At 35.6% G+C, this 16587-nt stretch overlaps 1 protein-coding gene across 1 annotated transcript in view; it reads left to right on the forward strand.

Moving 5' to 3' along the window:
• The first annotated feature begins 299 nt into the window (after positions 1 to 299).
• DNAH12 (dynein axonemal heavy chain 12) overlaps positions 300 to 16587 on the forward strand; it is a 58279-nt gene continuing 41991 nt past the window's right edge. The window contains exons 1-19 of the mRNA XM_053988944.1: positions 300 to 399; positions 1141 to 1304; positions 1530 to 1620; positions 1895 to 1918; positions 2843 to 3032; positions 4226 to 4304; positions 5153 to 5311; positions 5998 to 6193; positions 6640 to 6828; positions 7645 to 7795; positions 7897 to 7988; positions 8244 to 8422; positions 9683 to 9818; positions 10549 to 10674; positions 12346 to 12480; positions 13351 to 13544; positions 14376 to 14592; positions 15121 to 15306; positions 15656 to 15856. Of these exons, the coding sequence (XP_053844919.1) occupies positions 1141 to 1304; positions 1530 to 1620; positions 1895 to 1918; positions 2843 to 3032; positions 4226 to 4304; positions 5153 to 5311; positions 5998 to 6193; positions 6640 to 6828; positions 7645 to 7795; positions 7897 to 7988; positions 8244 to 8422; positions 9683 to 9818; positions 10549 to 10674; positions 12346 to 12480; positions 13351 to 13544; positions 14376 to 14592; positions 15121 to 15306; positions 15656 to 15856 (2709 nt within the window). The 5' untranslated portion in view covers positions 300 to 399. The remainder of the gene's footprint in view (positions 400 to 1140; positions 1305 to 1529; positions 1621 to 1894; positions 1919 to 2842; positions 3033 to 4225; positions 4305 to 5152; positions 5312 to 5997; positions 6194 to 6639; positions 6829 to 7644; positions 7796 to 7896; positions 7989 to 8243; positions 8423 to 9682; positions 9819 to 10548; positions 10675 to 12345; positions 12481 to 13350; positions 13545 to 14375; positions 14593 to 15120; positions 15307 to 15655; positions 15857 to 16587) is intronic.

Consider the following 16587-nt stretch of genomic DNA (forward strand, 5'->3'; position numbering starts at 1 on the left):
TCTGGGTTGAGACCTTACGCTGAATAGTCCCGGGCAGTGAGGGCCACGCTAGGAAGGTGTCCAGGACTCTGGAAAACAGACATAAAATTCCCTCCCGCTGCTCCCCCAGCATCTGCGCGTGGGGCTCTTCCCACACAGACACAAAATTAAGGTTTTAAAGCCTCTTTTGTCAAGTGTGGGCAGGTGGGTAGCAAACCTGTGGAGTTCCTTAAAATTTCCATTTGTAGTTGTACAAAAAGGAGAAGCTTAGCAACAGCCACCTGATGCTTGAGGGTGTTATATTTATACTTTCTCAAGCATTCTTGCAGTGATCTGCTTGGTGCAGGCAGAGGCTGGAGCAGAGGGACTTTCTGACTCGCTCGGGTTGTGCCAACCCTGTGGAAGACAGAGACGGTCAAGGTAAGGTTTTTCCAAGTTTCTTTTTTCTTTGTCATCACGAGAGGCAGTGATTTCGGACAGGGAGAGCCCCGAGCACCTCTCACGGGCCGGGTCCCACCCTCGGCTCCAGGGCAACCGCGCTGTTGTGCGGAGCCGGGACCTGGGAGAGGTGAGAGCGGCGGGGCTGAGGGAGCGCCGGGAAAAGGCGATGTCCCGGCCGGCCGTACTTGAGTCCTTTGGGTCCTTTGGTGCATCCACCACCGCCCGGTTTGGTGCTTTTTTAGGACATACCACTGATTTAGGAGGTAGCTTTGGCTTTCTGCTCCCCTGTGGGAAGCTGTTGAAACGCGGTGGTGAGTTTGTGCATCGTGTTTCCAGGGGAACCCGACCATCAGTCTTTGGAATAGCTCTACTCAGGCGATTAAGTCGCCATCGAAGAGAGATCTTTTAGTTGAACCTTAGCCCAGTCGCAAAACATAAATTTGTTGGGGTTTTTTTCTTTCTTCCTTTCTTTCCTTTTTTTTTTTTTTTTTTTCCCTTCTTATGGCACGCTCTGTACGTACACACTTTCCCTTGAAAGTTGCCATTTTATCATATAAACTGTTGTTTTCTTTTTTAAAACAACTGTCGTACCTGAACTGTGGAGATCGCTGAGGTGACCTCATTTTATGCCTTATGTACGTTCAACTTAATAGATGCAATTGTCAAACTCATTTCTGGACAGGATTGTGTTCTAGAATTTTGGTTTTGTTACGGTTTTAGATGGAGCACTCAAATGAAGCAACTTCCAGTAAACGGACTTTGAGAACTTTGTTTCGTCCTGCTGCTTTACCTCCGCCATTCGTATCTGAAATGTCACCATCACAGAAGAAACTGTTGGCATACCACAAAGGCAAGGAGCAGCAAAAGATGATTAATCAGTTGCTGTGAGTTTCATGTAATTCAAGACATGTTGAAATTCAAGTGAAAGAGACATTAAACATTTGATATTTGACAAATAACAGTGTTTGTTTAATATAATTATAGTGAGATGTAGTGATCATGGAGTTGGTAATGATGAAAAAAGAGGTTGCTCCTGTTAAAGTGCTAGCATTATTTTCATTGTATTATTTGTAGTTTTTCTGCACTTCTGATGCTGTGGTTTACTTTAGAATTGATCGAGCTCTTGAAGTCTATTACATTAACATGGATGAAACAGATGAGAGAGATGCTGCACCTCCTATCACAGAACTGCCTTCCACTGTGAGAAAGTGTTTTTTTATTAAGTGTTTCCTATTTAGTTCTTTGTTATTGTGACATTTATTTTCCTTCTTGGAATTTACTTCAAGATACTTGTTCTGCTCCTCAGTAATTCATAAATGTATTTATATACTCAGGTAATCCAATTGAAATGTGTGCCTGTATATCTGTAGAATAAAGTCTTTGTTTAGGAATAATATTTGCTAAATTTTGTAGTTCCAGTATTTTTGTTTCTATGTTCTTAATACATAACAATTTCCCATTTCTTTTTATACAGATGGACAATGAAAGCCAACTAAGGGTGAGTTAAATTCTTTCATTTGCTTTTTTTGGCGTAGAAGAGTAAATGGCCCCTATTAAGAGAAGTTGAGTATGTTATACAGAATTATTGCTATTAAAAAAGAAAAAGTAGTCTTGGTGGGGGAAAATGGAATAGGAGCAAAACAGGAATCTTGTCTTTGGTCCTGTAGAGGGAAAGTATTTTTCTGTTTTAGAAAGATCATCTGTCAATAATTAATTAAACCTTAGTTAAAGATCATTATTCAGGGAAAAAACCTAACAGGCTTCAGGATTTTTTTTCAGCTTAGGTCATAGATTGTACCTTAGCCTGTACAAAAAGTAGTCTTTGACATCATTCCCTTAATTTGAAGAACATATACTAAACTTCAAAATTGTGTATAGCTTTTAAAGTAAGACTTCATCTCTGAGAGCCAGTTGAAACTCAAGTTAGTATTGAAATATTTATATTAAGTAGCCTAAGGTAACCAGTTTTGCCTAGCTGTTGTTAGGGAAACTCATTATGTAGAGATTTTCATAAGAAAACTGTCAATCAAAAGCAGAAATACCTATTTCTTTGGCCAAGACCCACTCCCCTTATGGAGGATGTTTGTCCACACTTTTTTCTAGAGAAATCTTTGTCCAAAGAACAATAACCTTAACCTTGAACTATTTTATTGTTAGCCATAAGCTTCAGCAGAAAACCAAGGAAAATGCCATACTGACAAGTACCATATTTTATATTTTATCATTAAGACAGAGAGATCATATTACCAACCACAGAGCAGTTTTTAGGGTATTAGTCAGTGAATGCTGAAAAGATTAGATTAAATACCCTGCCTTTAAGGAAATTAAGAAATTTTGAAATTAAGAAATTATGAATAAAAAGAGACTTCTGCCAAGCCTAACATGAAAACACATACATAGGTATGTAATCTTGTCCTTTCAGGCAGACTATCTCTTTTTGAAGAGCTGCGTGCAGCGTAATCCGATGGTTCCCATCCAGCAGCAGTGGCTGAGGTCCATGCTCACCATGGTGCCACAGTCACTTATGGAGGGCAGAGACAGAGAGCTGCTCACTGAAAACCTTTTAAAGGAGATAGTGAGGGATTATGAAAAAACCATGCAAAGATGTGTGTGTAAGTACTACAGATTACTCAGCACTTATATTAATTTTAGTCTATATATTATAAACTCCATATTCTCGTGCTTAAAATAATTTTTCTGCTTTGTTCTTTCAACCAGGTGGGATCTCTGTAATTATCTACTGATTTAGCTTTTCCTGTCTTATCAAATGTGTGTTGGCCATAATGTTTAAGGCAAAACTTGCTTATTTTATTTGAACCAGTAAAAGGTTAACCAGCTGAAAATACAGTTCAAGCAAAGACAAAGTCAGCTGCACACCTCATGTCAAAAAGGTTGATTGCTGATGAAGTTATTTCATTTTATCTTTAACCTATTTAGTTATTTTGAAGCAAGAATGTGTTGCTGTTTACTGTTAAAGAAAGGAGAAACTTTTAAGTACTAGTTTTCCGATGGTGCTTTTGTTGCATGAGGAAGCTTACAATAAAAATCTGCAAAGAGAATTACTGTTCTCAGATATAACTCACTTCAATTTTAAAACCTTTTAAAAAGAGTCATGAACTGGAATTTTGAAAGTGTTTTCCCTTGAAATCATGTATTAATTTATTTACATGGGTAGTAACTGGAATCTGAAATTGGGCCCAGTTTTGTTAATATTTTAGTGAATGGCTGATCTTTTTAAAAATATAGATTAAAACCCAAACAATTTAACATTGGACTAACTTCTTTGTTATGTCATCAGTGGCATATTTATAGTATCTCACTGTAATGATGTAACAAAGTTGCCATAAATTCTTGCAATCATCCAATATATCAAGTTGGAAGAGGTCCATATGGATTAGAGTCCAGCTCCTTGCAGGGCTCTCTAAAACTCAACCATTCAACTGAGAGCACTGTCCAGGTGCTCCTTGCGCTCTGGCAGGACTGGTGCCATGGCCACTTCCCTGGGGAGCCTGTTGCTGAGACTGACCATCCCCTCAGCAAAGAAACTGCTTAAGTGTTCAACTATTTAAACACAAACACATCTGAAAAATTTCAGGAACAGGAACCAGAATTGGAATTAAGGCACCCAAGTCTGTATAAAAATTCAGCAGAAGCTATTGATTTTCAGTTACCTTTGGGCGAATGTGTTTTGTAGACTAGGGTGACACAATTACTTTTTCATCCTCCTATGTGCTTGGTTCAAGGAAGTACAGTGACTATTGAATATGGCCTAATTTTCTTCTAATGTTCATGTAATTTTTTTTAGTGAGAAGAGCTCTTATTAAACCAGACATAAAAGAACTTGATAACTTGGAAGAGGAGGCACCTTTGCCTTCATTACCTCTGTGAGTGGATTAAGTTAGCAAATAACTCACTGGCAAAATACACTGAGTTACATGAGGGACATTCTTGTTGAGTAGTGTGGACAGTTATGGTAGAAGATTAATTTTGGAGCCCCTTACTGGGACATTTTTAAATCTCTGTGGAGGATCTTGCATTTGAACATCTCTTATCTTGAGTGCTCTACAAAGTTTTAGCACTGACAGTGTTTTATTACTGTTATAGTTACGTAGAGCAGCACTCATGACTGCAAATTAAACCTGGCTCCGAGTGCTCAGACACTAAAGTCACAATGCAGCTGCCTCTGGAACGAACTGTGTGTGTATGGGGTGATTTTCTGGCAGATAGCAGCAATGTACAGTTCTTTGACAACCTAAAGCTGCATATAATGCCAAGGTTTAATGTGATTTCGGTTTTATGAGATGAAACCTTGAGACTGAAGGCAAATCTATTATGCCCTCCCATCATGGAAAAGGAGTTTAGGAAGACAGAATATAAATACCCAAACTGCACAATTTGCTGATGCATCAGTGTGTGCTATCAAAATCTGTTGATAAATGCTTCCTGATAGTAGTTGGTGAAGTTATGATTTTACATTGAATGGACTTCTGTAAGAAGAGGTGATCTGAAAATACCATAGAGGATAAAGCATGTTTTATCAGAGTATCTTTATGACTTCCACTGCATGGTAATGAGGACATGTGTGTGGAATTTAATTAACTATTCACACTAGAGAATAATCTTTTAAATACTATCTTTTATGCATCAGTACTTTATTCAAGTAGTGCTTGAGCTCTTAATTTTTGTTTGCTTATTTGTTTTAGTTGTGTTTTTTATGGTTTTTCTTTTTTAGAGGCCTGGATTTTTCTAGTACGTGGCATGACAGTTATGTCAAAGCGAAAAAACGAATAATTTCCACCTTACATATTCTTCACCCCACAATGAAAACTCTACTGGATTTTGGTTATACAGCATTCTTTAATTTTCTTGTGGTGGATTTCTCTAGTTCCAGGTAAAGTCTGTTTTGCTGAATTATTGACCCATATAGGTTTTTGAAGCTGGCAAAGATGAGCTTGTTCAGTTCTTTTATTTATCACAGAAAAGTTCTTTGATGCACAATTTTAATGTACTGTAATTAAGTTACTCTGTGTTATGACATGTGCCTTTTCTTCTCTATGTTATGTATTTTATTGTTGTTCAAGTTGTTGATAATATCAGACCTTTGGATTTGTATTTTGCCTTTAATTCTGTAAAGTTCTCCCCTTATTCACTTATTCTTGATGCTTAATTCCCATAGAAATCTGTTTAAAGTAGTATTTGAAAAATCAGCTTCTAGTAGCATCATCTATAGAGAATTCTATGCTAACCCTGAAGATCAGACTTCTTGCTGGTTTTCAAAAGTTGAATTTTCTGTTTCATCTTGGAACTTTAAATTTTCCTAGTTTTCAAAAAGAAAATTTTCAAAATATTTTTCCTCTTTTTTTTTTTTTTTTTTCTGGTAATTGTTCTGCAAATCCTGGAGTTTGAGGCAGGCTGTTTCTTTTCTTTTTGTCTACTGAAGCAATGTGTAAGTTCCCACTGTGCTTCCTACTAGAGAAAGACTACGTTTATAATACAAAAGTTTGTATTGTTACCTTACTCCATGTTTGGTTTTGTTTAAATTTTGTTTATAAAGTTGGCTGTAACTTTCTTTTCTAGATTGAAAGGACCAGTTGACTGTAAATCTTTAAAAACTGAAGCATCTCTAAGTTGTTCTAAAGCAGAAGACAAGATAATGAGTACGTGGTACCAAAGAGTTATTGGTCTCTTCACTCAGTCAGAGGCCTTGGATGGTGTAAAGTTGGATCAGCTTGAGTCTTTTTATAACTGTGTGGCTGTGCTTATGTCTAATCAGGTGAATGTCTTTCCTCCCATGATAAATTTAATGGGATTAAAACATTACTTGCTTTGTAGAAAAAGAATGGAACAATAGTCTAATCAAAGGAAAATGCTTTCAAGATATTTCATTTCTACATACATGTATTAGTAATAGGCTTACTTTTGTAGCAAAAATCGATGCATGGGCTTTACTGAAATGTTTACTTGTTCATTAGTTTTCACCATTTGAGGGTTGGGACTAATACGCACTAGAAAAATTAGAACTGATTTTAATTAGAATTATTAGAAAAATAATTGAACTGATTTCTCATTCGAATTATTAGAAAAATTCACACTGCTTCAGTTATCCATTAATCAGGCCAGAAGTGCTAAAATGAATGGAAATCCTGGCTTAGTGGATGAGTGGAAAATGGGTTGAGCCCTTTTTATGTCAACTAGTATGTGATCTATGTTGTTGCCTAGCTGAAAGAATTACTGCAAAGAACAACTGAAGTTTTTGTGAAACTTTTTGATCCTGAAGACAGAAGTCGTCTGCCTATATTTAAGATGGACTTGACTTTTGATGAAAATAGAATGGAGTTTTATCCAAGCTTACAAGACTTAGAAGAAGCAATTCTGTTTGTAGTAGATTGTATAGGACAGACTCTTCAGGTGGGTTTTGTTTTATTTAATTATGTAATTGTTAAGATGTTCAGTGTATGAAAATACTTGTGATTTAGGAGTCTGACTACCCTGGCAATGGGATCAGAATACAACTTTTATTTATTTTCCACAATGGTTCTACAGGTCACATAAATGAATTGTGATACCCAGTGGAACTCCAGGCTCTGAAGTAATTTTTTAATTTCTTGTTTATAAAAACTTGGTGCACCTGCTATTGATTGTTTTAGTCTGCTCTTTGGATCTGCAATTATAAAAATAACCTCTTCAATTATATGTGTGATTATTTGCAATAAATTTTCATTAAAGTTAAGATCTCCAGAGAAACACAAGGAAAATTAGAGTTGATATTCCTTTTCTTTCTAAGAAAAAGAAAATACTCAAATCTCTAAAAACTATTATATACCACATCAAAAGATTGGTGTCTTGGGAACCTGTCTGTGGTTCCAGGGAAGAGAGTCTTTCTGGGGCTTTAGATGTGAACTGAGTATTGGTCACTAGTCATATGTGGTGACACTTTCAGAGAAGTGTTTTGGGGTTGGCTTTCTGTATTTGCATATATTATATAATTTAATTTTATGTAAGATTGAATATTTTTTGTTTTCCTTTACATATTTAATGTTCAACTCTTTGCTTCAGGAAAAGTCATTCTACTTGTCTATAAAGCATGAACCATGAACTTGGTCATGGTTAGGGTCTCATACTTTTGTGATCATGTCTTCTGCAGATTGCAACTTACTTTTGAAGTATAGGTATCCTTGTGCCACTTCTTAAAATGTAAATAATCAACACTTGCACTATTCTTAGAACTTCCAGACGATACATGCTTGGCTAACGGGTGGCACTGCAACTCTGGATGCTGAGCTTCCTGCTCACACCGTACAATGGGCCAAATCCACTCTGGAAAAATCTATCAGAGACAACTTAGAAGGCCCACAGGAACATTTTAAAGGCTATGGTAAGTGATAGAAGAGTGTGTAAATAGCTTCTTTGTAATAAGTAGCTTGCTGTATGGCATATGCATTTTAGTAATATAAATATGTTATAATTGAATTGTAGTTGAAAGTTATGGCTGGCTTGTAGATGGAACTGCAGAGGAACGGATAAACAGATTTATAACAGAACAACCCAGTTTTGATGAATACACTACTGTAAGTTTTAATTCTACACTTTATAAATAATTTTTACTATACATACAGCAATAATGAAAGGTAACAGAGGGTAACAGATGCTTAGCCTTTAGCTAAAAATATATGGAGTACCTAAAATGTAACTGATTTTTTTCCCTAAACATTTATGGTAATACAAGAAAACAATACTTATTTTCTTCAGTGTCTAATACTTACTCATGTAGCCAAGTATTTAAACAACAACTCTGAAATGTAAAGTCTAATGTTTTTCTGAAGTTCATAGATGAATTTTTCACCCTCAAGAAGGAAATCATGAGTTTGCCAGAGGTGATTTATTTCCCTATGATCTGTTTGAATTGTGAGGATTTAAAGCAAGGTTTGGCAAATTGTGCAAACAACTTTGCAAAAATGCTAATGGACAAAATATTTGCAAATTACAGAAAGGAAAATGAAAGGTAAGAAATTTTCTGCTTGTGAATGCTCTGTGTGTTAAATGCATAGCAGAAACATGTAGAAGAAATGCAAATATACCATACTTTGTTTACTGAAGGTTCTTGGCTAACTAATGATCTAATGCAGTTTGCACAAGCTGTTGTATTTTTTCTGCTGTTTTAGTCTCAAAAAAGGTAGGAGAATGTATTAGTATAGACTTGGATAATGGAGGAATGAAAAGATCAAAGATTTAAGATCAAAGATCCAAGAATTTTATTACTGTTCCGAATTTTAAAGTGTGAATTACAGTATTACTGCACGGTCAAAATTAGGCTCTCTTATTACCTGATAGATACCTCAGCAGGGCTGCTCTTAAAGCATTCCTCCCCATTTCTATTTGTGCTGGGTGTTACTCCGTCCTGGGTGCAGAATCTGGCACTTCAACTCATTACCTTCCATCCCCTCAATCATAGTCAAATGTTTAATTCTGCAAAGTGTCCCATCCCTCAAGGGAGTCAGCAGCACCTCACAGCTGTATGATGAGCAAATTTGCTGATGGTGCATCCAACTCCGGATCAAAATCAGTGATAAATAAGTTGAACAGAACTGGCCCCGAAGTGAATCCTAAGGAACACTGCTGGTAACAGTTGCTAGACATTTGCTACAGTGCTTTGAGCTCTGCACTTCGCCAGTTCTTCACCCAGCACACCATGAACACACTCATCCCACACCTGGACAACTTTTCTTGAAGGATTCTGTGAAGGACAGTATCAAAAGCCTTGTTAAAACTGAGAAAAATTATATCCACCACCTCCCCTTTATCCTCTACGTGGGTGAACTTATAAGATATCAATTTAATCAGGAGGTTAATTTGCAGGATTAAGTCATGGGGAAACGCTTACTACATTTTTTAGTGAAAAGGAACAATTATGGCCAAGTTTTATAGTGATTCCACATTACCAAAGTGAGACACTATTTACTAGGAAAGTGTTTGTGTATACACTAATGAAGTTTGCTGAAGTTCTTTTAGTAACAACAGGTTACTAAATCATTTATTTCAGAAGAATACCCCAAAATCCAAACAAAGCAATTATTGCAAGTCAGAAACCAGTATTTGTCTTGACTGACTTGGTCATATTCCCCTTCTAGTTTAATACATAATGGAATTTGTAGGGGGAGAATACTTGAAGTAATTTGAGTTTTTAATTGCATTAAAGCTGAGCTTGAAGCCAGTCAAACTAAAATCTTAAAATGTTGGTATTTTATGTAAAATCAAATTATAGGATATGCAGTGAATGTGAAGCCATTAAAGAATGTGCATTAAAAGTTCCTGAGTCAACAGAAGAAATGGTAGAAATAATGGAATACATAAAGAAAGTCAAAACCAAAGATTTTCAGGAGCTGGTGCAAAGGAGCAAGGTAAAAGACTATCCTTTAATTTTTGATCTTTTATTAGACATGCTGACCTATACAAATAGAGAATTCATTCCAGAGTGCAGACTTCTTTCTGCCTCTGTGAATAAACTCAGTGTTGCTTCAGGCAGAAGTGGGAAGTCCACCTTATTCTTTGCCCTATGCCTTTGCTTCTTGTTCCCATTCCCATGTGTTCTGCAAGTCCATGAGCAAGTGCAGCTTTTAATAAATCACTCCGACTTACTTCAGGACTGCTTAAAAATCTATTTGTGAAAATGTAACAGATAGTATAAAGAACATTCTATGTGTAAAAACAGCCAACAGACTTTGAACACATGAGAAACAATTTACTCTTTGAGCAGAATATAGGTGATGTTACATTAAGAGTAATTTTTGTGTGAATATGTATCAGATTTTCTGTTATGGTAATAGATCTATAAACATGTTATGTTTATATCTGCAGAAATTATATTTATTATAACATTAGGATTTCTGCATATAGATTTACAGAACACAGGAGTCGTATTTAGAGAAACAAGCTCATGATCAGGGCAGGGATTTGAAAAATGTTACACGTATATTTTGAATGTTAATAGTCAATTGGCTGAAGGAGCTCTGAATTCTGAAAAGTTCATGAAATGTAGGTTTTTATTTTATTTTTGTAGATAATATTGTCCTGCCCTATGTTTTAAATAGATCTATCATACGTAAAGCTTTGTGAAATCTGTCTTTGTAGGAGTGCTGTCGGCAAATGAGTTACTTGATAGATGTTTATCCATTTACTCCTGAAGACATTGAACTAAATACAACAGCTATATTTTGGCCAAAGAAGATTAACCTCATTTTTAAAGAGCATGATATTGTAAGAGCATTTTCTTAGTTTATGGTATTTTTGGCTTGTTAGACTTCTCACTCTACTTGAGCTATTTATTTCCTCAGTGGGCTAAAAGTACATAGACATATATCATGAACCATACTAATTTAGACATGCATGAATAATGTATTTCCAGATTTTTGTAACAAAAATGGGCTTATTGTGGCTAAATTTTAAAACTGTCACTGTATCTTAAAAGCTTCAGCAAGTCTTATTATCCTAATATGCTTGTGGTCAGTACTAGATAAGACATAATCAGATGAAAATTCACTACACTGTACTTGTCTAGTACTTGTCTAGAAAATGTAACTGTCAGGTCCTTAATAAGACTGCGTGTCTGGACAGGAATTAATTTAGTTAAAATGGTATTTTGTTCTGTCAAAAAAAAAAGAACAGGGGGGGCAATGTTTTCTAGCAATCATTAATAGAAAATATGCAACATCTAATTTTCTCTGTGTGACTGTAGATTACTTTTCTTCCACCACCTGTATTCATCTTGTTTAGCATGCTTTGTCTCTGTCTATGACACAGTAAGTCAAGCCTTTTATTGTTCTCTTGCCTCTCTGTAGTAATTTAGCATAGATTCAATATTTTCTTCTAAGATTTTTAAAGAATTAATAATAAACATTTTAAAAAATCAGTATCTTTTAAATATTACAAGTAAGCATTTCTCCTTTAATGAGTTTTGTTCAGATACTAAGGCACATGTCCAACGGTAGTAAATATGCCTCTGACTGAAAAGATGCCCAGCCTGGGAGGCTGCTATATCTGTAAAACATTTTGTTTGCATATTATCCCCACACAAGCAAAGTATTCTTTTAATCCCACCCAAAAAATCAGTAAAATTAATTTTCTACTTCTACACAGAAGAGTCCATGATGCTTGTTCTAGCTCCTTTTAATGAAAATGGTAGTACAGAGTGAATCTCACTACTTAGTGAGAATCCCTCAGCAGTGGGACCCTGTAGCTGGCTGTCAAGTGACTTGTATTGTGCTAGAGGTTGAGGACAAGAAAGGTTTCATATCAAGTTTTCATGAGTCTGTATATTTGCATTGTATACTTTCAGATATGAGTCTGTTCTTATTCTAGTGCAAAATGAAAAGATTGGTTCTTCCTTTGGTGAAATTCTGTTTGTCTGCTTCACAAATTTTGCATGGCAGTAGGTGTCCTTGTCTTAGGAAATCTCCTCTCTCGGCAGGTTTTTTGTTTGATACCCCAAAACAAACCCTTGAATGTGCAGACACAGTGATCTAAGGTGGTCTTATCTTCTAGAATTTCTGCCTTTTACAGCCACTGGTACATTGGCTTTCAACAGCTGTAGGTGTCCTTTTTGGCAGTAAAATGCTGAATCCCAAAAATGAGAATATATATTTTTTTCTGTAATGCTTTACTTTCTGTTTCCTGATTCCTGAAGGAGGCCTTTGAGGCAATCGTAACTGCTATGATTATTGAGATGAGGCTTTCATGCTAGCATATAGAGGTTTCACAAACTGAAGTGGGACATAGGAAAAAAAAACTTCAGCTGTTGCAAGGATGATAATTTATCTGTATTGTTAGTTTTCTTTCTGTTTGCATTAAAAGTTTAGATGGTAGTATGTATGTTCATTATTGAAAGGACTTAAAATCACCTTTGTCATGAAAAAATAAATTCTTTTGTAGCTGATCCAACAGTCTAAAGCTGAACGAGAACAAGAAGTGCAACAGAAATGTGATAACCTGCATGTTGAATTAGACAAACTTTATAAATCTGTGATGGAATTAGAAGAATACTCAGAACTGGATCGCATGCAACAGGTTTGATTAATAGTATAAAATCAGTAGAAATGTTTTATGTGTTTAATACACAGGGATCATAGAAAAAATTATAATTAAAAGTAATCAGTGTAACAAATGTGAACTAAAACATTTATTATCCTTTGGCCACAGTGAACAAGCTCTGTGTGAACAAGTGAACAAGTCTCCCTCCCATTTTTGTTTATCATTGGCATTTAACACTTTATTTAGTGGAAAGTTTGCTATAAAGCTTGAATTAGCTGATAGATATCAATAATGAAAGTTCAGAAAGAGTGTGTGCGCCCATGAAAATAATTTATTCATTTTCCTTCTTTGCCACAAATCAATTAATGCAAAACCAGCACATGTAGCAATTTTTAATTTTTTTCCTACAAACCTCAAAACTTAATTGTTATGCTAGTGAAGAGCAGACCCCTGGCTCCAAAGCTTCATGAATTTCTAGCAGTATTTTTTACTTTTCATAGCATGTCTTGTGCTTTAACTGGAGGATATTGCATAGTAAGAAATTTTGGCTTTTTAAAAAACAAAACACTTCAAAGCACAAAAGAGACATCCTAAGCTAATAAATCCCAGTTACCAATATGATATGCCACGTACATAAAAAACTGTGTGCCTGCCTCCTGGAACAGTAAGTTTTAAAGCCCGTACATTTTGAAAATACTCTAAAATTCAGTAATGAGAACCAATTTTATTTTTCATAGTGTTCATCTGGTTTCTTCACAGTTTATATACTCATCAATAAGCAGGCAAGTTTTTAAATCTTGTTTTCTAAAATTTTAATGTGAAAGCTTATATTTTGATATCTTATTTTGATAGCTGTTCAGAGCACAATTTGGTTATTTCTCAAGACATACTATTATTTGATTTCAGTATGTGACTGACCTGAGGACTTTACAGAAAACAATGCAGGACACTGATGAAACAGTAGCTGCTCTTAATAAAGAAGAGACTCTGCTTGGATGGAAACCAAGTGAATTCCCACTCCTCAACAACTTAAAAGCTGACATAGAACCATACCAGAAACTCTTTAATCTTATATTGAAATGGCAGCGAACAGAAAGAAGGTAATTCAGCTCAAAATGCTATAAGAGGGAGAGTGAAAAAAAATACTTATCCTGGTCTCATTCATGTCAGATGTAGAATATGGATTTGTTTTCTTGTTAACATGTTATTAACAAGCAAAGTAAAAGGGTAATATAACATATATATATCAGACTTGCTATTTTTAATTCAGCTAGAAAAAAATATTAATTCGTTTTTATTTTTAAAATGTAATCATGGAATCACAGAATCATCGGACTTCCTAAGCTGGAAGGGACCCACAAAGATCATGAAGTCCAAGTCCTGGCATTGCACAATATAGCCCCAAGAATCACACACGTGAGCTCAACTAGAGAGCTCATCATCTGTATGTAACCAAAACTGGTTTTAACCTAGCAGCTGTCCAAAATGGTGGGTTCAGATGATTGTGTTGCTGTTTGGTGGTTACATCCTACCACAAAAGTGTACTCTGTGTATAAATTAAGGGAGATTGTTTATTATTTAATGCATTCTTTAGAAGTTAAAATGTTCTATGGCTGAAAGTGTGGGGGGTTTGAAAATACAAGACCTAGTGTATTTTTAAATGTTGTGTGTCGATCTCTGTCTAGAGTTTAACTTAAATATTTGTCCATTTATGCAGTTTCAGTATGTGTGTGACTTAAGAGAATTGAGCAAATACACAGAAGAATGTGGTTGAGCCACTTTTAGCTCGGCTTTAGAATTTTGCAATGAATGACAATAATATGGAAGAAGAGCTTTAATTTAAATAGCTATTCATATGTTGCAAAACAAAGTGATACTTATTTGTGGGCTTCATTTAGTATTCTATTTTGTAACATTGTATTTTTTCTCAGATGGATGGATGGGACCTTTTTGGAACTAGATGGGGAAAGCATGGAGGCTGAGATTGATGAATTTTATAGAGAGATGTACAAACTTTCAAGACTCTTCCAACAAAAGCAGAAGAAAGCGGCAACGGAGAAGAAAAAGCCAGTGCGACACAAAGCTGTGAGGGGTAATCCAACTCTTACAATGTGTTCTTCAGTTCTGGATCAAATTAAAGAATTTAAGGTAAGAAAACATGAGGGATATTAATATCTGATACTGAGAGACAAATTCGAAATTCAGGGCTCAGTAAATGTAGATGATGCAGAGTCAGAGTGAGGCTGTTCTGAATCCCCATTTCCAGATTGTACTGTCCCATTCATTTTAATAAAATTGGATTTTTAATTTTTTTTATAGTTTCTGGAATTGTAACGAGTGCACACATACAGGAGAAAAGTAATTTTTGGATGCAGAAAAACATCTAAGGATCTAGTTGGGAATTTTGAAATGGGACTCTGTTATGTTAATAGAAGTCAAATTTAGCATCCCTGAAAAATTATGCTTAAGAGTTTTTTTATATTTCTTCTTCAGTACTTGATATAATTATTTAGAAAATGAATGGAAAACCAAGTGCAGCCATCTGCACTTTTTGGAAAAGATTTTCATGTCTTCAGGTACCATAGCAGAATTTTAAATGCACACGAAAAATTGTTAAAAAATTAAGAAATCATGTATATGACAATATTTATCTTATAAATGTCTTTTCTGAATTAGGAGTATATTCCCACTGTGGTTGTGTTTTGTAACCCTGGCATGAGAGAACGTCACTGGCAGCAGATGTCAGATATAGCAGGATATGATATAACACCAGATGCTGGAACTACCCTGAGAAAAGTTTTAAAGCAGAATCTGTCCTCTTACTTGGAACAGTTTACAACAATAAGTGTGGGTGCAAGCAAGGTAAGCACCGAGATGTGATAGTGACGAATATGACATCAGGTCTCTTAGTGAATACTTTTATGACTTACTAGCATTATTTGTCTCTGCCATTATGCAACAGAAGAGATTTGGCCCATTATATGTTAATAATGAGTGTGAGCATTTGTATCTCATGTGACACCATCTGTATTTCCCAAGTGTGCTGCTTGCTGTGTGCAAGAAAAGGATATACTGAGGAAAAATAATAAGTAGTTAATTTGTGCTGCTAGAGCAAAATAGTTTATTCAGCTAGATATGCTTTATATATTGAATTACAGAGCTGGAAAAAAACAATTCAGTGACTAGACCAAGCTATTTTCTTTTTAAATAGGAATTTTCCTTGGAGAAAGCAATGCATACCATGATGGAAACCTGGGATTCAGTTTCCTTCATCACAAATGTGTATCGTGAGACTGGAATTCATATTCTGTCTTCAGTGGATGATATTCAGGCTCTTCTTGATGATCAGATTATGAAAACTCAGACAATGAGAGGATCACCCTTCATTAAACCATTTGAAAATGAAATAAGGGTATGAGTACTTTTTCAGCCATTTTTATTTATAGGATAACTGTAGTGCAATAGTATACTGATTGTATTACAACTTTATTGTTTGAGTTGTTAATTAAATGCTTTCATTGATTTTTCAGCAAGAATCTTTTTAGTTTGAGTATGAGTCATATTATTTCTGATTTGGAATTCTCTCTTCCATTCAGATTCAAGTGTAACCAAAGAGAAAATGATTTTTTTATCTTATTTTGCAAAATCACTATTTCCATTAGCCTTGCTTCTTAATAACTGGAAATTATGTTTCTGTTATTGCTAATAAGAACATTGATTTATTTATTGAGTTTTGGACTCAAATTTTGAACTACAATGTTTTTCCTAGGGCAAAGGAAGTTCTTAATGGCTGGGAGAGTGTTCTGTAATCGGGTCTCAGAGCAGTTGGCAGTGCTTTTGAATTTCAGGGCTGGAGTAGTCTTTGTGGTGCTAACACCATGGCTATTGACAGGAGAGAAGCTGGTGGAATTGCTTTGCAGTTACCCTCCCTAGTTCATTGTTGGTTTATGTGGGAAATGTTCAGGCCCAAGCAGGCTCAGTGAACATACTTACACTTTGCAGGCAGCCTGCTCCACTGGTATCTGCTATTGTCCTTAGGAACAGGATGCTGGACTTGCTGGATCTCTCCTATGAGCTGAGGTGGCTTTTCTGGTATTGCGTCCCTGCTGCCATTCAGCTAAAAGAGCCCTTGCTGTGGGGAGA

Source organism: Vidua macroura, chromosome 13 (genome assembly GCF_024509145.1).
Source record: "Vidua macroura isolate BioBank_ID:100142 chromosome 13, ASM2450914v1, whole genome shotgun sequence".
NCBI classification, from domain to species: Eukaryota; Metazoa; Chordata; class Aves; order Passeriformes; family Viduidae; genus Vidua; species Vidua macroura.